General features: G+C 51.6%; 1 protein-coding gene across 1 annotated transcript; it reads right to left on the reverse strand.

The window, feature by feature from the left end:
• Positions 1-12,735: 12,735 nt before the first annotated feature.
• Positions 12,736-20,255, reverse strand: ETV7 (ETS variant transcription factor 7). The gene is made up of 8 exons (XM_035570599.2): positions 20,153-20,255; positions 17,558-17,669; positions 17,139-17,303; positions 16,754-16,861; positions 15,888-16,079; positions 14,881-15,023; positions 14,427-14,527; positions 12,736-13,538 (listed from the first exon to the last, which is right to left on the reverse strand). The coding sequence occupies exons 3-8, from the start codon at positions 17,200-17,202 to the stop codon at positions 13,427-13,429; spliced, it is 720 nt and encodes a 239-aa protein (XP_035426492.1). The 5' UTR covers positions 17,203-17,303; positions 17,558-17,669; positions 20,153-20,255; the 3' UTR covers positions 12,736-13,426.
• Positions 20,256-20,792: the final 537 nt, after the last annotated feature.

Consider the following 20,792-nt stretch of genomic DNA (forward strand, 5'->3'; position numbering starts at 1 on the left):
AAACCTATTGCAACATGATCTGGCCTGTCCCAGCAGTGAACAACTGCTTTGCAAGAGGGTGTTTGCATGTGACCACTTCCTACTGCAGATATACAGTCTTACTGGATTCAGTCTTCTACATCCATTCATTGTCTTTTCTGTGCTTGATTTTTAGCCCCTCGACAAGTGAGTGTCCCACCTGCATGCCCCATCCCATCCCTCCTGCCAGCTCATTCAGCCGTACCATGGCTTTGATCTGTGTGATTCATGCCTCCAGATCTTGGGAAAGGCAATTTGTTCACTAAAAGGCACTGGCAAATATCTGCCAATAGAAGAAAGGTAAAAAGCATCAGCTCTCACTGCAACTGATCTGAGCACACAAGTGCATCAGAAGTACATAAGTGTTTGCACACTGAAAGAAATTGTTTCCGTATGCTCTGTGAATTAAATCTGACTCTTATGTGCATCAGGCCCCCAGGGAATTAAGCAGGCATCAAACAGGAGAAGCGTGGGATGTTCCTGCTTTGCTCAGTGCTTGCAACTCTTCAGCTGCCAAGCTGTGGAAAGCTGCAAATGATCCCATGCAACATGCAGGAATGTCCAGCACATGGCACAAGGCCAATTTTCCTGTAGGAACTGGACGTGATACAAAATCTCCGGGAGCTCCTCAGGAGTTCAAACGCAGACCCAGCTGACCAGGAGATGTGCTTCCCCCAGGCTCTCCTTTGGGCACCTTGTAATGGTTTCTTCCCTTGTAGTTGCAATGAAGCAACATATTAAATGTCTACTTTTTTTCCATTCTGGATGATGAAGGATCTTGAGCCGGATGATGAAGGACCTTGCAGTAGTCACAAAAAAAGTATCTATCTCTGCAAGAAGACATTTCTCCCATATATCTCTCCATGGGGAGATATACAGTGAGTGTGAGAAGGTCCCCAGCAGAGAAAAGGAGTACAGCCCCACACCGAGCCAGGGCCAGTCCAGGAGAGGGGCAGAGGACATGCGGCAGGATGGAAAAGAGGATGAGGGTCCACGCGCAGGGAGGACAGGAGACACCTAGCCTGGCAGGGCAAAGGCAGCCCCCTGAAAGCTGATGGCTCAGACCTGCAAGGACTTCATGCCCAAATGCCCTGGGCTCCCTTTGGCTCAGGAGGAGCCAGGCTTTGGGGGCGCACCTTGGGGTCTGCAGCCAAGGGGTGCACAGCCACATCCCAGCATTTCCCACCCCCCCAAGCCTGCAATGAATTATAAGGAAGATCCTCAGGGGGATGGGGAGGGAGGCAGGGAGGCATGCAAAATCTGCCCTTACCCATTGCAAATGCTGAGGCCCCAGAAAGCATCCCGGTGGACAGAAGCCTACTTGGCTGGCTGCCATGCTCCCGTGAGATGAAGCCTTGTCATCATCCTCTTAGTGACAGCAAATTTTGTATTAATTGCCTCCTTAAGTGCTAGGCTGATTTTCTAAGCCACCCTCCCCCTCCCAGCACCTGGCAAAGCAGGATTAGCAGGGCCTAACTACTTGGGACAGCGGGGTTCGGGCGTGCTTTCAGGAGAACCCTGTGTGCATGGAGCACCAAAGCCAGCATTTGCCTGGGCAGGATCAGTGCCCAGATGGCCAATGCCCATGATCCCAGGGATTTTCAGGAAAAGCAAATGCCTTAGCTTTTTGAGACCATAGCAGGGAGTTCAGGATAGGATGAACGTAATACCCAGAATTGGAAACTGTTCAAAACTCCAGGGATAATAACTTGTCCTGCTCTAATACCTTCTTTAATATCTTCAGTGGCCACAGGCAAGCAGCGTCTGTAATTTTTAACCAAGAGATTAACCAAAGATACCGAAGTCACTTGGGAGAAGAGACCTGGGCTACACAAGCCACTCCTGTCTTCATTCTGCCTTGTCCTTGGTTGGGATTTGGTTATTTGGGACCACAAGCCCGTTGTGCTTGGGGCTGAGAAGGTTTCACTCCTTGTTTGCCTGGCACCACAGCCCCAGCAACCCCAGGAGGAGGAGATTTGGTTAATCTGACATCAGGAAAAGCACAGGAAAAGCGAACGGGAGAGGGAATTCATTTTTCTTGCTGGCATTTTGCCTGGTGGGCACATCCCACATGCAGAGGTGATGTCCTCTGGGAAGCCAGAGTGGATACGAAACCCACTCCTGCTCCACGCAAATACAAACCACGCCCGGCCGCGGGTGCAAAGCAAACAGGGGCACTGCGGCTCCTCCCGCCAGCCCCACTGCGTCCCTGATACCAGGTCACCCCAGGCACGGCCTCGGCACCGCCCCAGGCGCTGGGTGCCAGGCAGGTGACAGTCTGCAAACAGGCGAGAGCAGTTTCGGTTTCTCCCGCAGTAAATGTCACCCCAGGCTGGTTCCTGGCCAAAAGGAAACACGGCGCTGGCAACACTGGGCAGCGGGATTTGGCTGCTCTTTGAGATGTTTCCTTCAAGGCTTTGCAAGCAGGGTAATGGGACATGCAAGGCGGATGGCTGCTTCCCTCTTGCAAGGACTCTGCTTCCCCAGATAGTTCTAGCTGGGGTTTTGCAAGGACGGAGAAGAGCAGCTTCCCCAGGAGAGGAGGGTAAGTGGGGGGTGCTGGTGGGAGCCCATGCAGGACCATCCCCCAGCATGGCACTGACCCCAGCCATGGCTATCACCTTCAACCCACCAGAGTGTCCCACCCCTTGCACACTGCCAGCCCCCAAATTTTGTTCCCCTCACCCCAGGATGGGTCTGACCCTAGCATGGAGATGCTGCTGCCATTCCCACCACCCAGAGCACCAGCACTCCTGGCTCCAAGCCAAGTGCACTGCCTTAATCCAGGTTCCTGCTTAGGGGTCTGGGCAAAGATTAACTGGGAACATTCCCCCTGATTAGGGTTTAATCTCTTAGACATTTCACATCTTCTTAGCCATCATAGGTGAGACCCCAGCAGCTGTAAATCCCTTAGTCCTCAAGGGAGCTACAATGAGTGCAGTTTCTGGGCCACTTGGAACAAGCTTTACCCAGGTCCTGGTGTCAGATCAATCTGCTTTTGTAATTAAATCTCCTTTTTCTGGAAAGGGAACGGCCATAAATAAACAAAAGGGGAGGAGCACACCATGTATCTGCTGTAAAACTCAAATTATGTCACTCTGAGTGGCTTGAAAGAAGCAGCTCACAACAGCTATAGCAAAGCAAACTTTATTTCATGTATAGCACATCTCCCACAGCCTTTAGACAAGCCTGGCTGTCACATGGGGACCAATTTATTTGCATTCTATGTTTTTGTTTCCTGAACAGGACCCATGGCAGAAGCTATAGAAATTATATTGTACATTCACAGATACGTATAGAAAAGTAGGTAAATAAATACACATACACACACATGAACAAACCACAAGGTTCAACACGTGCATTTATGAGGGCCAAAATGGAAATATAGGGCAATCTCAGACATTTGGGCTTGACAGACTAGGTTGCCCTCAGATCGGCTGGTTTAATCACTTCATGCTACGGTGGCTATTGCTGTGGTTTTCCTTCACAGATTTTAATTTCATGGCTCATGAAATCATACCACATCCAGGCCACCCACAGGGACTATCCCCCGTCATTAATGTGCACCCTTCGGTTCACAGGCACAGCCGATGTCAGTCCGGGCTCTCGCAACTGTCTGTGCTGAACTTTGTTCTGTCCTGCTGAGACAGAAGGAAACGTCTGTGAGGTCCCATCCCAAACCAAGCCCATGCTACTGTTCTCCTCTATGGGTCAAGGAGGAATTTTCCCTGCACAGTCAAGGAGGAAAGTTGTGGTTATACCAGATCACAGCAATGTTGTGCGCTATAGGCACCCCCTGGCTGCAGAGATGCAGCAGGCAGAGAGCAAATCATAGCCTCATAGACCAGCCCAGGTTGGAAGGGACCTCAAAAGATCACTGGATCCAACCTTCTGTGGGGAAAGGAAGCCTCGATGAGATTATCCAGCACCCTGTCCAACAGCACCTTGAAACCCACCAATGACGAGGCCTCCACTATGTCCCTGTGGAGGCTGTGCCACTGACTGGTTGTTCTCACTGAAAAATTACTTTCATATAAAAATACAAAACATCTTCCAGTGCAACTTATACTCATCACCCCTTGTCTTCTCCATGTGACTCCTTGTCAAAAGAGAGCCATCCTACAAAGGTAGCTACATTTCAAGTATTGACATACAGTGATGAGCCCCCCTCACAAGCCTTCTCTTCTCTGGGGTGAAAAGACCCAACTCCTTCATGCTTTCCTCTCAGGGCAGGTTCTCCAGCCCTTTGATCCTCTCCATGGGCCACATTGAAGAAAGACTGTCCTGCAGGACTTCCAGCCTCCAGGAGCCTGTCCCAAAGCCCCTCCACCCCTGCATGGGGCACACGCTGTCCCCACAACCACACTAGCAGCACAGGGCAAAAACCAGCACCCTGTCACCCCCAACAAAATCCATTTTGCCTGCCACCCACTTGCTTTGTCCATCACATTCAAATCCCAGCCCTTGTCCTAACTTGTTGCTGGCAGTTCAACCCCAGCCTCACTTCTCCTCCTTACCTGGAGGATCTTGCTGTAGGACAGGGGTGCAAATGAGTCTTCCAGATAGCGGGTGCCAAAGCCCATGATCCTGTTCACTGCCTGGTTACAGATGCCGGCCACCTTGGCGGTGAGGTGTACTGCAAAGGCAAACTGGATTTCTTGGGGGTTGACGTTGGGCCTGGTGGCTGTCATCTCCTTGCGGACGTAGGCATCAGCCAGGTTCTTGAAGGAGCTGTAGGACATGTCTCTGAAGAACATCTGCAGCCGTGCATCTTCCTTTACCTGTTTAAGAAGCAAACAAATGCACACATTAAGAACAAATAACCTGGTGTGTCATTAGGCTGATGCCTTCACATCTCACTAAGACTGCAGATGGGAGAGGACAGACGGGCAGACATGATCACACCCAGTCGGGGAATTAAGAGGTGCCATTTCCTTGATTTTACTGAGCATTTCCCTGCACCAGGGAAATGTTGCACCATTTTAGAGCAGTGATCAGCCCAAATGCTCCCAGTTCTATCCAGCTGACTGCAGTTCCCCTCTCACCTTCCTGTCCAGCTCATCTCCGGCACTCTGGAGCAGGGCCACGATTTTCCTGATGGCTTCATCTGTAGAGAGAACACGATCACTCCCTTGTTACCTCCAGACCTGTGGCTGATCACCATGCCTGGATGTTCTCAGGGCAGTGCAGCTTTTTAGCCCCTCTGAAAAAACTTCCCAAGCAAAGCGTATCATCCTCCAGCCCTGGAAAACCCATTTCAGCCTATAGCTGAATGCCTTGCTTTCCTCAGTCAGGAAAAACACCCCCCTGCCTTTGAATCTTTCCCTCCCCAGATCAAACCCTGCTGCTGAAAATCCCCACAGTGGGTTCATATGACTCTTTGGGTTGTATTAACTGCTGAGGCGAGACTGAAGCAGGGCTTGGGTCCCATTCAGGATCCTCATGGGGACAAATCCCATGTTAGTGTTTTCTGTACGTGCAAGGGGCAGCACTCACCAACCCCATCGGCACCGCCCGACCTCAGCAGCTGCTCGCCCCCACGCTCCCTGCTGCTCTGGCTCTCGCTGCCTTGCACGATCAGCCCAATCTCCTCTGAGACGCGCGTGTAGTAACCATCCGGCTGCTCTGCCTCTGCTGGAAGAAGAACACCTGTTCAGAATCAGGGATTTTTCTTGGCCAAGTCACTAACTGATGGAAAGGGGAACACAGATGCTGCTGGCGTGGTGCCTATGTCCACGCCAGGTCAGCACACGCTACTGTGAACCATGCGCTGTGTTCCCTGAGCTGTAGCCGAGCTTCTGCAATGGCCCCAAACCAACCAGGCTTTCACAAAGATCCCCTGGACAGCTTTTTGGGAAGGGCTCAGCATGGTGATGAGGGTGTCACTGCCACAGCAGCTCCCACCCTTCCCTGCAGCAAAGCAAAAGCAACAGGTGATAGCCCTTAGGTGGTTTCAGATTCAATCTCTGGTTTCAAATGCAGATTTAAACTAAATCACGATACCCCTCATTTGCTACAGGGGGAAAACCTGTGCACAGATAAAAACTGTGTATGGATAAAACCTGCATACAGATAATCACTATGGAGCAGGTTGCAGTAACTGGCTGCACTCATGAGTCCCAGTAATGATGCAAGCTGGTGCACCTCACCCAGGGTCATCTTCAACATGGGCAAATTTGACCTATTCCTGGGGCAGCAAGTCAAGAGTGAAGCCCTGCAAATGCAGCCCCAATGCCCCATAAAGCAACATGTGGGCAATGCTTAGTAAGGATTAGGAACTAGCACTCCACACTCACTGTTGCTTTCCCCCCCCAAAAAAAACAGCTGAGGTCCCATTGGTGAGGGCAAGGGTGGGGGTCCCACCTGGGGGGGCTGGTCCCTGGACATGCCGCAGGGGCAGGCAGCTGGGGCGCTTGGCCCTCGCCCCTGCTTCACCCCGCTCCTCCTCTGCGTGCTTCTTAAAGGAGAAAACCCTCTTGAGGCTGGGTCTCCTCCTGGGGGCTTTGCCCAGTGGTGGGGACAGGCTTGAGTCGGCTCTGGGTCTCCTGGCTCCTTCTGTTTTACTGCTGTAAGGAGTTTTGGCATCTTTTTCCTTTGCTTTCTGTCCTGCATTTTCCTTCTGGTCCTCAGGGCTCTTCTTAAAGAGGAAATTTAAGAAGATTTTGAACCAGGTGTGCTGGGTTTTGCCCTGGGAGGAGATTTTTGTGCTTTTCTTCTTGGTCTCCAGTTCCTCCTTAGAAGCCTCCCCAGGAGCTGACGCTTCACTCTCCTCAAACAGAGCCTGTTCCAGCTCCAGCACCTTGGGTGCCTCTTCCTGGTCCTTCTTCAGGCTGAGCTTGGCACATGAATACTTGCAGAAGTCGCTCTCTGACCTTTGCAGCCTGACTGCCTTCCTCCCTCGCCCTCTGGCTCCCTCTTGAAGCCTTTCTTTTGCTGCCTGTGAGTTCTCGCAGCAGCTCAACGAGCGCCTCACATAAATCTCCAGCACCTTCTTGGCCCCCTGCCTGTCCAGTGAGAGGATGGTCCTCGACGGCTGTTGCCCTGCGTCCCATGGCTGCTGCTCTGCAGCCAGAGCCTGCATCTTGCTGTGAAGGAAAACAACATTTTCAGCCTGGTTTTGCGGTCAGGTTGAACATGATGGAAATCATCACTGTTTTGGCTAGGACTGCAATCCAAGAGTGCTTTGGGTGTCCAAGGGTTCTTCTGTTCCACATAAATGATCAACCCCTTTTATAGTTGTTATCTAAGTGCTCTGCACACTTGAGGTTTTATGATGGGCTATAGACACTGCTAATCAAGGAAGTGAAACTGCATGGAGGGAAGGATAAGCTTAGCAGGTCCCAGAGGGGCTGCCAGGTTTGCATGGGTGTAATCCAGATACCATGCTGCTGCATCTTCCCATTGCAACATATCACCATACTATAACAAAAAAATTAAACAACCTCTAAGCCCAGATCTTTGAGCATCTCCCTTTGAAGCAAGGGCTGCTAAAAAAATAAAACAGGACCAGCCACTCCCGTGTTTTGCGCTGGTTCTGCACCCTTCAGAGAACCAGACTCAAACTAGACTTTCCCCTGCTGAGTGGCACACGGAAATCCCACATGCTCAGCCGTACAAACCGCCCAGAGCTGGTCAGTGCAGATGAGCACGCATAATTCACAAGCACACCTGCCCACCGCAGGTTGGCCATTTTTTTGGATCAAGAAGACAATTTTCATTAATCCAAGGCAACACCAGAGTCAACCAACCACCCAAGCTAGCACCAGTGATAAATCATTCAAATAGATTTAATCACAGCAGAGCAACAACCCTGTTCTGCTTCGACTGATTCCAGCCCCCTGGCCACATCATTCTTTATTTGCTCTTTTGGTATTTACCTTTCCATCAGTATTTCTGTCCTTCTAGACATATGTCAAGACAAGCTCCGCAGCAGTGGGCACTAAGGGTGTTCAGGCTCCCTTGGGAGCTGCCTATTTTATAGCCAGGCTGGTGACCGGCTGACTCAACCCTATTTTTAGCAGCCACTCAGGAGTGCGGCCAGCACTTCCAGGTGCGTGAGTTTCACTGGAGAGGAAAACAATTTCCTTCTGATAACCAGCAGCAAAACAGCATAAAACATTCATGTTACCTGGCATAAGCACTGGCCTTTGAAACCAGCTATCTGAGCCAGCTGTTTGGTGGATTTCACTTGTTTATTGCTTTTATTTTTCTTGTGTGTGATGGCCTATAAGGGCTTTTCCAGGTTGTTTCTGTAAGGAGAAGCCACAGCTTTTTCAGGGAAATGGAGGCTTAATACAGCAACCAGATCTCCCCACTCACACCCCAGGGAAGCGGACATCATGGGCTCATGCATGAGTGCAGACACACTGGGGCACAATGCTAACAGGATGTCTCCAAATGCCAACCACGACCAGGCTGCAGTGTCCTTGAAACCCACCCTGGGGTTCTTCAGACAGCCTGCTTGCCTACCCTAAAAAATGAAACAGGATCTGCTTTGTGATCCAAACACTTCACACCCACCTCACTCCCTGTCAGCCTTGTCCAGGGACAGAGCATCTCCTGGGGTGAAGCTGCAAGGCACAGCTCTGCACCTCCAGTATCCACCAGCCCCCAGGACAAAAAAAAATCTTCAGTCTTGGTTGCACCAGATTCACCTGTGCCCGTTGCTCCCTCCTGCAGGCTGCTGCCTGCCATCCTCACTGCTATTTTGCCATCTGATGGCAATATTTCGCACTGCAGCTTACAGCAATGGTGCCACACGTGGATGCATTTGCTGGGAGGTGGCAGTGACCTGCGTGACTGCTAGCACTTTGACTTTGGAAAATCCCACGGTGAGATTTCCGTGTGAGCAATGCTTTGTTTTCTCCAACTTTCAGCTAGAGTAATATGCTGTCCTGGTCTGACAGTCTCAATGGTCTTTTTGATAACTGATTCAGCTTGAAATTCAATGGGTTCAGGATTATTCTCCTTAGTTTTCTTTCTACAAACTTTCTGGGCCATAATTTCTTATTGCTTGAAGAGACGCAGCCCACTTCCCTCCTTTTCTCCTTAGCCTACACTGATGATTCAGCCTGGCATTCATTAGGAAATACACGGTTCTATTTTTCAGCATCAACATCTACTGCTGATAAATAATTAATCTGCCCACCAGGAACCCCATGGCATATGACCACAATGGCTGAGAAGGACTTTCACAACCAATTTAGTTTGCTTTTTCTCTGCAACATCCCCATAACAAACAGCCACATCTACTCTGGCAATGGAGCACAGTCTGGCCATCTTCTTTTTGGAGCTGCTGGAGATCATCCAAGGCTGAATCTAAATGCTGGCCCCATTCACAGAGGACTTCTCATGACTAAATGGGGAACCATCACTGACTTACGACCTCTTACAAGCTTTTCGTCTTCGTACCTGCATTCCTGAACACATCCTGGAGATGGGCCACCCAAAGCAACTTTAGGGAAAATATGGACCTGAACTGTGATTCAGGAACCAGACCTTTATGTAAGTTCAGGCCCCTTCTGAGACTTAGGACATGCTCAAAACAAATGGGACAGAGGCATATGAAAGAGATGTTTGCAAGAAATGTGAGACAAATCAAAAGCCCATTCCCAGAATTGACAGGAAAAATCTTAACGTCTGGATCCAAATTTGTCCACTTTTCTCACCAAAACCAGGAGAGAATTATGAATGGTCACATCATGGAGTGTGCAATGCTGGGGTTGGTATGGAGATACAGCAGGAAGGAAACTGGATTATTTACTAGGATAGGATAGGATAGGATAGGATAGGATAGGAAACAGAACAGAACAGAACAGAACAGAATAGTTCAGCTGGAAGGGACCTACGAAGATCATCTGGTCCAACTGCCTGACCTCTTCAGGGCTAACCAAAAGTTAAAGCATGTTATTAAGGGCACTACCAAAATGCCTCTCAAACACTGTCTGGCATGGGGCATCAACTGCCTTGCCAAGAAGCCTGCTCCAGTGTTTGACTGCCCTCACAGTATAGAAATTTCTCCCAATGTCCAGTCTGAACCTCTCCTGGCACAGCTCTGTGCTGTTCCCCTGCATCCCGCCAGCGCCGACCAGGGAGCAGGGACCGGCGCCTCCCTCTGCGTCTCCCCTCCTCAGGGAGAGGCAGAGAGCACTGAGACTGCCTCTTGGCCTCGTTTTCTCCAGACCAGACAACCCGAATGCCCTCAGCCTCTTGTCACAGCACATGCCTTCCAGCCCTTGTACCAGCCTCATTGCTCTCCCCTGGACACTTTCAAGGACCTTAACATCCTTTTTATACTGTGCACCCCAAAACTGCACCCAATATTCAAGGTGAGGCTGAACCAACATTAAAATGAGGGAAACGTATTCCTGAGGTGAAACTGCAAGGTGCTGAGGGTTACAATGTGCTCAGGAAATAAACCCCCCAAATTTCTTGGCAACAAGACAAACAATGGCCACAGCTGGGGAGGCTGAGGCTGGACATCAGAAAGAGCCTCCTCTGCAAGAGTTGTCCCACCTTCACATGGGTACCCCTGAGGGGTGGGGGGTCACCGACCTTGGAGGTCTTCAACATTTGGATAGCCAAAAGCATGGGTGACCCAACCAGGTGTTGGTGGCAGTTGTGTTTTAAGCGTGAGGATGGCCCATAGACCACAAAGGTCCCTTTGAGCCACAACTAACCACCTGGGCACAGAGACGTCTGCAGCTTCGGACCTGAACCAAGAAGTGAGTGTTGAAGGAAGCCACCTCTCCCCACACAGGCCATAGCTGGAAAAAGGACACAGCCAGCACGTGGCACCCTTGTGGCCTCAGTGGAAGCCTCTCAGCCCAGTTGTGCAGTGCCTCTAGCCCAAGAGGTTGGTGGGCACCAAAGCTGGTGTGGGACACCCACCTGTGTGTCACCACCCCTGAACTACAGCCACAGCTGAAGTCTCCGACTCATGTGCACTCTCCCTCCCCACACGCCCACATCGAACAGCCCCAGCACAAGCAGCAGTTACAGGGCTGTTAACCAAAAGGGAGGGGTCCTGTTCCAGGAAAGCAGTGTGCTTACAGTCATCCCACCTCTGCTTATCGCAGGAAGAAGAGCAGCGGCCACATGCTCTAGGATGGACGGACACAAGCAGTTCCTGGAAGCTGAGAAGGAGCTTGTCATTGCAAAAGTGCCCTTCGCTTTTTGCTTTCCAAGATCACTCCAGCATGTTGTGTGCATTTGGCAGCTTCCCAGGTTTTAGAGGAAATCCCCGTCCAAGTCCAACAGGATCCTTAGTCATCACTGGAGGAACAGGTGAAAAGCAGCAACACGCATGCTCCCTGTGAGCACAGCACAAGCACTGGGGTCACCACCAGTTCCAACAAAGCCACCCACACGAGCTTGAGAAGCAATGGGCTGCTCGGGAGTCATCAGGTCTGTTTTCCTAGCAAGAAAGTGGGTGGGATGTCATGTTAGGAGAAATATCAGGAAAAATGCACTCAGGAGTGACACATAGCTAGGATGGGATGGTTTCCAGGGAACGAAGTCTGCTCTCCTACAAAAGCTGTCCCTCATAGGTGGGCAGACCTTACACTGACTCTCTGCTGGGTTTTACGCCAAGACCTGGTTTTAGCCTTCACTGAGACAAAACACCGCCTCTGTGCAAGGATGTGTGAGCTTCGGGTGCTTCACTACACCTTCCTGGGGTGGTGCACCCCCAGGCAGCAGCTTGGCTGGTGCTGGATGATCTCCAGCCCTTGCTCCTAGCAGAGATTTTGGCATCCCTTCCTAGCTAGCACCTCACAAAGGCAGTGAGGCTAACACTCCTTTACCCCAACAGAGCTTCTCATTTCCTTCTCTGCCATTGTTTGACTTGTGTTTTGCTGACAAGCTACTGAATTTTCTGGAAGTGAAACTTTGCAGGCAGTGTATCTGGAGATGTGTTGTGCTGGAGCAGGGATGTTTTGCCAACCAGCCGCTGCATGTCCCACCACTGTCTCCTGCTGGATGCAACCCACCAGCATCTTCAGGTTTCAGTTAATGGAGATACTTAGGAGGAGTACCACCAGTTTACAGCAAAAAGGGCTGTGGTTTCAGGATGGCAACAAATACCTTTGGTGGAAAACTCAGTCACAAAGCTGTTAGTTCCCAGACCCACTGACAAGCACTCCTGCCCCAAAAATGGTACCAATGCAGCTCTGAGATAGCAGCCTAGACTTGGCAGCCAGAGGAATGATGCAAGGCAGCAGGATTATTTCTGCACTGGTGCAAGACAGGTGTTGGAAGGAACTCACCTTTTCCTAGCATTGTGTTCTGTGGCTGATACTTCACAGTGTGTCTCTGTGCTTGTCCACACAGCTATAAAACACCATGTGTTGGTGCAGTGTTCACCCAAGAGCTGCTGCACCCCATGTTGGGGGCTGCCAAGCTCAGGGACAAACCCAGGTGTCCACAGGAGTCAGTTACTTGCAGTCTGCTCATAGAGCTGGTTTTCTGGGTAAATGGGGGAGGCCTGCATTTCTCAGTTTCAGAACTTCAACCAGAAAGATGCAGTATTTTCAACCATGCAGAGTCACAGGATTGTATCTCCTCAACTGAAAGCAATCTGAAACTATCACTGGATAATTTCAGATTTAAAAATGCATGTACATTGCTCCTTCCAGCACTCAGCAACAATACCTGGGGTTGCAGGTATTCCTGCTTCATTCTCAAAGTAAATAACATGTCTGACAATAAAAGTGATCATGTACATTACTGGCCTGTTTCTTGTCACATTATTTAGTGAGCTAATTACAAAAAGCATTATTAAATGGAGGGAAAGAGTTAAAGGGAGTTAAAACAAGACACAGTGCACAGCCTGAAGTTCCAACCAGGCCTGATCCAGACAGATACTTCAGCACATTCCCACCCTTAATCACAGGATTGGCTCCACAGGAGGCAGATTACAACGTACAGCATATCTGCAAGGTAAGTCTGATCTCAAATCAAGGGAACATCTCAGATTCAGAGCAGCACGTCCACATTCAGGGCCACCACTTGCTTCTGCAGATGTTCAACCCAGAGCGCATGCTCCGGTGCTCTCTGCTTGGCACATCTCGCTGCAACAACCAAGCAGTCTTTAGCAGCAAGTTTGGACCTTAAAGACAAGCATCAAGATTTACAGAACAAAAATATCATGGTCCCTGCTAGAGGAGGAAGAAGCAGTGAGCAGAAGACCAGCACACACATTCACCTGTGCTTTCTGGGCTTGGGGATAGTTTTTGGGTGTGTTTTGCTGGTGAAGCTCCAGAGATGTCACAGCTATGGCTCAGGGCAGGTTTTGAAATCCAGGACCACCTCTGTGGCCTTCTGTCCAGGAGAGCAGGAGATGCTGGTTCTCCCCAGCAGAGAACAAGTCCCTCTGCAAAGCACTGCAAATGCAACCTTCAAAGAATTCCTATGATGAAACCTCCAGTGGGTCTTCTTTGAGATCCTCGTGGTCCTCATTCTCCAGCTGCTCCAGTTTGCTGGATTTCTCATGGACAATCTCCCCAGGAGTCTTCAGAAATCTGAAATCCATTTTAATTGTTTTAAGCGCATGTCCAAACCAGGCTGTAAATGCTGGAGTCCTTGCCCTCACCAGCTGAGCTCTGGAGCTTACTGGAGGGTGTCTGACATCCCCAAGACAGCTCTTGCTTTGCCCTCTGGATGCATGGAGCCCACAGAGGCAAAGCACAGCACACATCAGCCCAGCACTGGCATTTTAAGCTCAGGATAGTCCCAGAGAAGCAGCCAGCACTGAAAACGGGAGGCTCCTGACTTATTTCCACCTCTTCTATTCAGAGGTGAACTTCAGACCCGATGTCAATGGGGAATGGGAGGGTCATGTCCAGCTCAGATGGGCTCAGGGACATTTCCACCAGCACTAACTGGACCCCACTGAGGACAGCAGATGGAGCTCATCCCTGGGCAGATCGCTGGCCCGCAGGGAGCAGATCAGATGGGATCCGGATCACAAGCATCCCAGCTCCCCACTTGTACAGGACACAGCCTGGATGCAAACCTGCCAGGGTGTTGCATTTGCAGGGGAGGATATAAAGAAAGAAATCAAAAAGTAACCACTGAGGTTTTACAAAATCAAAACCAGCCCAAGCTTTTTATCTCAACATGAAGGCCAGTTCCAGTTCTCAGATAGATGCACACAGCTGCTGCTGGATGCCTGCATGCACAGCAGCATGAGACTGTGCTGGGACCAGCCCTGATTTCCCCTCCAGCACCATAAACCCAGAGGACAGCCCACGTTCCCATGCTTTTCCCCAAACATGCAGCAAAGATGCTTCAACTTCAGCTCAGTTCTGGACCATCAAGAATCCAGAGAGATGAAGCAGCTGCCAACATCTGGAGCCCTGCACCTTCCTATGCCCCATTTACACTGTTTCTCTGATCTGTTTTCTCACCTGAACAGCAGCTTCTGCCCCGGCTCCTTTTTGATGATGTTAAGTTTGTAGTAATGCCTGAGTGCTCGCGACATCTTTTCATACGTCATGTTCATCCGGTTCTGGAAGGAGAAAGAACTGGGGAGGTTGAGTAAAAGCAAGCACCAACACCTGCCTTGAATCTGTCTGCAGGAGGAACAAGTGTGGGACATTCAAGGTGGTTTCTTGCGCATTGCAAGCATTAGCATGGGTCTCTAACCCAAGTTTGCTTCCAGCCCTGCAGCTACCATGATTTGCTTTTCAGAGGATGATAACATCTCCCCCTTTATTGACCAGGAGGTTGGTGTCCCTCTGTAGCCCTGTGCCTGCTCTCTGTCTCGTCCTCCCCAGTCCCTATGCCATTGGCTGTGAAGACCAGGTCAGGAAGGTGACAAGAAATTCCAGAAATGACAAGTTTGTTCTCAACTGCATTTACCTTGTGGTTCCCCCAGAGCTGGGCAAGTCCATTTGGGTTAACAATGCGGAAGACCTTGGCTTCCTTGTCTTCCCACTTGATGTAGGGCATATAGCGGCTGTCAGAGAGGAGCTGGTATACGTAATCCCACAGTAACCTGCAATCTGAGAGGTGGCACACAAGAAACAGTCACAAAGCTCACACTAAGGCACCTGTGCTCCAGTGGAGGTCGGTCAGCAACAGGACATTAGCAATAATAGTAAATTATGTATACAGTAAACATGTTAGCAATGATAGTAATTACAAGAAGAGCCCAGAGCTCATGTACAGCACTTTTATTGCTTTTCAGGTACTGAGGTACTGAGAGATGCGCGCTGTACTCAGCTTTGGTGAGGCCGCACGTCGAGTACTGTGTTCAGTTTTAGGCCCCTCACTAAAAGAAGGACATCGAGGCCTTGGAACGTGTCCAGAGAAGGGCAACAAAACTGATGAGGGGTCTGGAGCACAAGTCTTATGGGGAGTGGCTGGGAGAGCTGGGGTTGTTTAGTCTGGAGAAGAGGAGGCCCAGGGGAGACCTCATTGCACTCTACAACTTCCTGAAGGGAGGTTGTGTTGAGGAGGGGGTTGGCCTCTTCTCTCAGATAACTAATGATAGGACTCCAGGAAATGGCCACAAATTGTGCCTGGGGAGATTTAGATTAGCTATCAGGAAAAACTTTTTCTCTCAAAGAGTGGTCAGGCTCTGGAATGGCCTACCCAGGGAGGTGGTGGATTCACCATCCCTCGTGGTGTTCAAGAAGTGCCTGGACAAGGTGCTACGAGATATGATTTAATAGCTTAGTGGGTAGTATTGGTGATAGGAGGACGGTTGGACTATATGATCTTATAGGTCCTTTCCAACCTCATGTTTCTATGATTCTATGATTCACACACTGACACATGGAATAAATAGAAGGGAGACAGATGGGCAGACAGGATGAAGCACAGTCTCATTTTCCCAAGGAACGAGGCAAAAAAATCATATTCACCTGCAATTTTCCCATCCACTGGTGCTGACAGGGCTGTAGGAAATGAGCAGATAGAATCTGCCCTGCAGCTGCCCTCAGAGTTGTGATGGGAGAGGTTCAGGGGCTCCTCACAGCTGCGGGATGAGGACAGCTCTGTGTGGCCCAGGCAGGATGAAAGAGCAGCCGGGGCAGCCTCCACACCACAGTCCATCCCTTCAAGAGAAAAACCCATGCTACATTATGGTGGGTCCCAGAAAGTCTTTCAAAGCCCTGAAACAGGCAGGGAGGGCAAGCCTGGGGATGACCTGGGTCAGCTGTCAGTCCAGGCACCAGCCCAGCTGGATAAGGCAGGTGCTAATGAAAGTCCAATGCTTTTCCAAGGCAGAAGCAATAGCAGAATGAGAAGAAGCTCCAGTGAGATTAGAGGAGGTGCCAGGTGCAATGAAGGCAGGACGTACATTCCTTAAAGGAGAAGAAAAGCTAAAATAAAGGAATACACTGGAGCACAAGCATATGGCTGTCTTTGAAACTGACCCCACCCAGCTACTGACCCCACCAAACCAGACCCTAACCTGCTGACAGACTCCCTACCCTGGCCATGGCCTTATGTGGTCACCACAGACTCACCTAGTGACCACCAAACCTAGTTCTGACCTGTAAATTGATCTCAGACCTGCTTGTTCACTGTGAATTTTCTTGATGACCTGGATTTTGTTGGTGCTAGCTGCTATCATCATGTATGTCCTACTTGCCTTGCTTAGGTACAGTGGGATGGGTTCAGCTGGCTGAGCTTCAAACCCCAGATGTATGCTGATGTGACACCCAAAACGTTCCTGGTAGCTGAGGGAAGGCATTGCTTCATAGACAGCCACCATTCTCCATCATACCTTCCTCTGTGATCCTGGCATCTTGGAAAGGTGAGTTCAGCAAAGGGCTGCACACCAGAGCTCTTCTTTGAGTCTTAATGTACTGGAGTAATTCATATAACACATCACCTGCAGGGAAGGAAAGTGAGCTCAGATGATCTTATTTTATAGTAGGGACTCTCTCATGTAATATTGTTGCTTATATTTCTGCAGTACTTGCAGAGTAAGATATTATTCCCCATCCCAAAGAATTTGCAGTCTATCTAGTTAAAGGAAAGAGCTTTTTCTTTGTCTCCAGCACCCAACTGGCCACACAGAGCTAACACCAGCTCTGCCAGCAACCATTCAGCCCACCTCAGCCTGTGCTGTACTCAGTCCTCATTCACACCCTTCTTCTTCATCTAACCTGAGCTAGGAGCTCGGTATCTGAAGTCATCTTTGGTAAGGATGCACAGGGCTTTGCCATTCATTTCAAACTTGCTTTCTTCGGTTTGTCGAAGGGAATACTCTTTCTCTGCCCATCTGAGCCAGTGGATGACATCGTCCTTGCTCCACAGTGAGGGCTGGATTCCTGAAACAAGGGGCAGTCCCATCCTCAAAACTGGCGAGCGGCAGCGTGGAACACAAATCTTCTCCATCACCAAACATCCCCTCTAACATGGACCAAAATACCCCAAAGAAAATGAACCTGGAGGATTGGCCCATCTTATATCCCAGCCTAGACAGCAGGGATATAGACAGTGGGATGCCACAGCTGCGCCCTCCATGTCCCACCCTGTGGGAGCTCCCTTGCAAGCAGGGTTGACTTGCCCAAGAGCTACTCACTCAGCCTGCCTGGTAGCCTGAAGATTTCCCCTTCGCTGATGGGTGTGTGTCTGGCCTGGGGTGGTAACGAAGCTGTAACAACTGAGCTGGAAGAACCAACTGTCACCTCACCCTGGGGAAAAGAGATTAAACACATCAGTGGGTGGAAATTCCCAGCTGTCCTGCTTTTGCTTTGGAAAGACCTCCACCATAGCAAACACTGCTCAGGCAGTTTCTATCTGTTTTCCCATAGCACTGTGATGCACTATCTGCAGCTCCTCTACCAGCCCCAGGATGAATCTGGTTGCCCAAGACAGTGTTAGAAGCCAGAGACCCCCTTCCTCTTTCTCCCCTTCCTTTCTTTTTTTAGCAGAAAGACCTGTCCTCATCCAGGCTGCAAGTGTGGGCTCCCAGCCACCCTCTGCCCCGTGGCTGCAGGGAAGCAGAAGATGAAGCCAAGACTGGCAGACCTTCCTCTGATGCTCACCGGATGCCTGCAGTTTTAGGACAGTACTTCGGTTCTTTAGAGTTGCAAAAATAAAGCTTAGGTTTTTGTCTTGAAAATGCCTTATGAACAGATCTCTTATTTTTTTCCCTAGTTGTCATGTGGACATCAGTGGAAATAGCCACCTCATCGGGAGAAAACCGTTCATCTTGCTCTCCTGCTGTCAAGTTCCAGCCCTCTCAGCTGCTCATCAGGGAGCCCCCCAGCCTCTCTGAGAGCTGAGACGCTCCCGGAGCCCTCAGAAATAGTCAGCACTGAAGGGAAAGGCAGCCCCAGCACCTCTGCAGGGCTGGGGAGGTGGCATTGCCCCCACGCTGCCCTCACACTTCCATCCGGGAAACTCTGGTCCTGCTTTCAGCCCTGTCTGCATCTTGAAATATTAGTGGCAGCCAAGCAGATAATGTTTCCCCTTAAAAGTCTATTAACATGAATCCCAGCAATTGCCCAGCATCATTCGCTGGAAAATTAACAATTTTGCTTGCAAATGTTATTTTCTGAAGCGGTTGCCTACTCCGGGCGCTTCAGTACACCCTCAGGCAGATTTTCAGAGGTGCATAAAGCAGCTGCTTTGTAAAGGAGCTGAGCCCCCCGCAAAACCAGGGGTGGAGAAAATCCCAGTGCGTACTGAAAGCAGGCAGTGGTTCTTGGGCACATCTTAACTGCGAAGCTAGTGACCCCAAAGCAGGGGCATGGGGGACAGGAGCCGAGCGCCCTGTCCCCCCCAGGGCAATGGTGCCTGGGTCACACCAAGGTGCCTGGAACAGCTGGAGATTCCCCAGGTTCTTTCTACTGACAGAGTGCTTCGTATTTTGGCATTGTCAACAGATGACTATGAGGAACTATGTTAACTGCTCAGTCTTTTTATGAGAAAGATGAAAAAGAGCTGAATCACTCCAAAACTTCATCTCAGAGGGTGATGGTGTTTTCCTCACCAGGACAAGCATTAACAATTTTTCTGATAGTGGTGAAATAAATCGCCGCTAGCTGTTGTGTCTGAGCTTTTGGTCTTAGCAAAGCAATAAGTTGTATGATATTATATGAGGAAACCAGAGAAAAGCCAGTGAAGGTTCTGAAGAAGCTTTATAGCAATGCAAACTGTTTCAGATTCATTATAAGCAATAAGCTACAAAAAAAATAAAAGTGAAAGAAATTAGCCGTGCATTTTGTCTAGAGCTGCCTGAGAAAGGTATTTTAGTTTTCTCCCATTGGCATCGCTCTATTACAACGAAATTTACTGGAAAAAAATTCAGGTGTTTGATATTTCTCTTGCTCCTAAAGATTTCTAGGGCAGAAGAGACACATTCTTATATTTTATTACTTTGCACCGATTCTTTAATATTGTTGGTTTGGTGGTATTTTTTTTCCTGCTTAGCTGTTTTCAAGCGTATTTCTGAGATGGTATTTGCGCGCTTTGAGAGGAAATATCGTTCTTAGAGGTTTCAAAGCGGGAACCCAGGAGAAGAGTGGTGCAAAGCAGCCCCAGGTGTGCAGGAGCAGTACCCAGAGCGGTGCCGGCCGGCAGTCACCGAGCGGCTCCGCTGCTCCGGTCTCTGCCCGGTGCGGGGGGGAGAGGGGGGGTCTCCGCCGGGCCTTCAGGTGCCCCTCAGCCCCAGCGGCGAGTCCGGGGGGAGCGGGGGCTGCGGGCTCTTACCTGCATCCCCGCTGCCGCCGGCTCGCCGCTCCCCGCGGCGGTGCTGGGCGCTGCCCCGGTGCCCCCGCGGCTCGGCGCTGCCCCGGCCCCGACTCCCCCCCGGTGCCCGGCGCGGGCGGGTCGCGCTCCTGCGGCCGCTGCGGCTTCGGCGCGATCTTTCCGGGAAACGAAATCGAAACGAGCCGGAGCGCCGGGAGGCAGGAGAGCGGCGGGGGCAGCGCCCAGGGCCGTGTTCCCCTCCCGCCCCCCCGGGCCATGTCCCCGCCACACCCGGGGGCTCCCACTCCGCCCCGGGAGAAAGTTCGGCTCCTGCCGCTGCCCCTGGGCCAGGCCAGTCCGTGCCGGCCCGTTACCGGCACTGAACAGCGCTGCTGGCAGCAACCGAGTCCCCAGGCTCCCCGTGTCCCTGGGGGCTCCCCGTGTCCCTGTGCCCCCCCCCCCCCGCGTCCCCGCTCTCGACCCGCAGCACGGCTCCGGGGAGGTCTGGAGGAGGCTTCCGGGACGCCGGGCCAGGGGCAGCTCTCGTTCCCGCTTTTCCCTTCCTCCCCTCGGGGACCGCCCCCGACCTCGGCCGGGCCGGGGTGGGGAGGGAAGGGGAGGGGAGAGGGGCGCGCACCGCCCCGCGTGCACCGGCGGCGGCGGGGACCCGCAGGCGGCCGGGCCCCGCCCTCCAGGCGGCGGAGGGGAGGGAGCGGCCTCGGCGGGGACGCGGTGAGCGGGTCTCGGGGGTGGCGGGTCGGGGGGGCTGCGGAGGGGCCTTCCCGGGGCCCTGTGGGCGGTGGAGGGACCCTCCCGCCCCTCTCGGGGCTTTTGGGGCCTGCTCGCGGGCCCGGCGGAGCCCGGCGCACGGTGGCGGCCTGCGCGTCCCCAGCGGGGCGCTGCTCGCTGGGGGCTGGGGGAGCAGCGGGGCTCCGCTCGCTGGGGCCGCGCCTGGGGCCTGCGGCGGGGGCGGCCGCCGGGGGGCTGAGGGTGCCGGCCAGGCCCTGCCGAGCTGGAGGCCCGCGAGGCCTCCCCCGCGCAGCGCCTCACCGGGCCGGGGCCGCTCCCCGGGGGTCCCCGGGGGTAGCGCTGCGTCCCGACTCCGCCACGCGTTAGCCCGT

Source organism: Cygnus atratus, chromosome 24 (genome assembly GCF_013377495.2).
Source record: "Cygnus atratus isolate AKBS03 ecotype Queensland, Australia chromosome 24, CAtr_DNAZoo_HiC_assembly, whole genome shotgun sequence".
NCBI classification, from domain to species: Eukaryota; Metazoa; Chordata; class Aves; order Anseriformes; family Anatidae; genus Cygnus; species Cygnus atratus.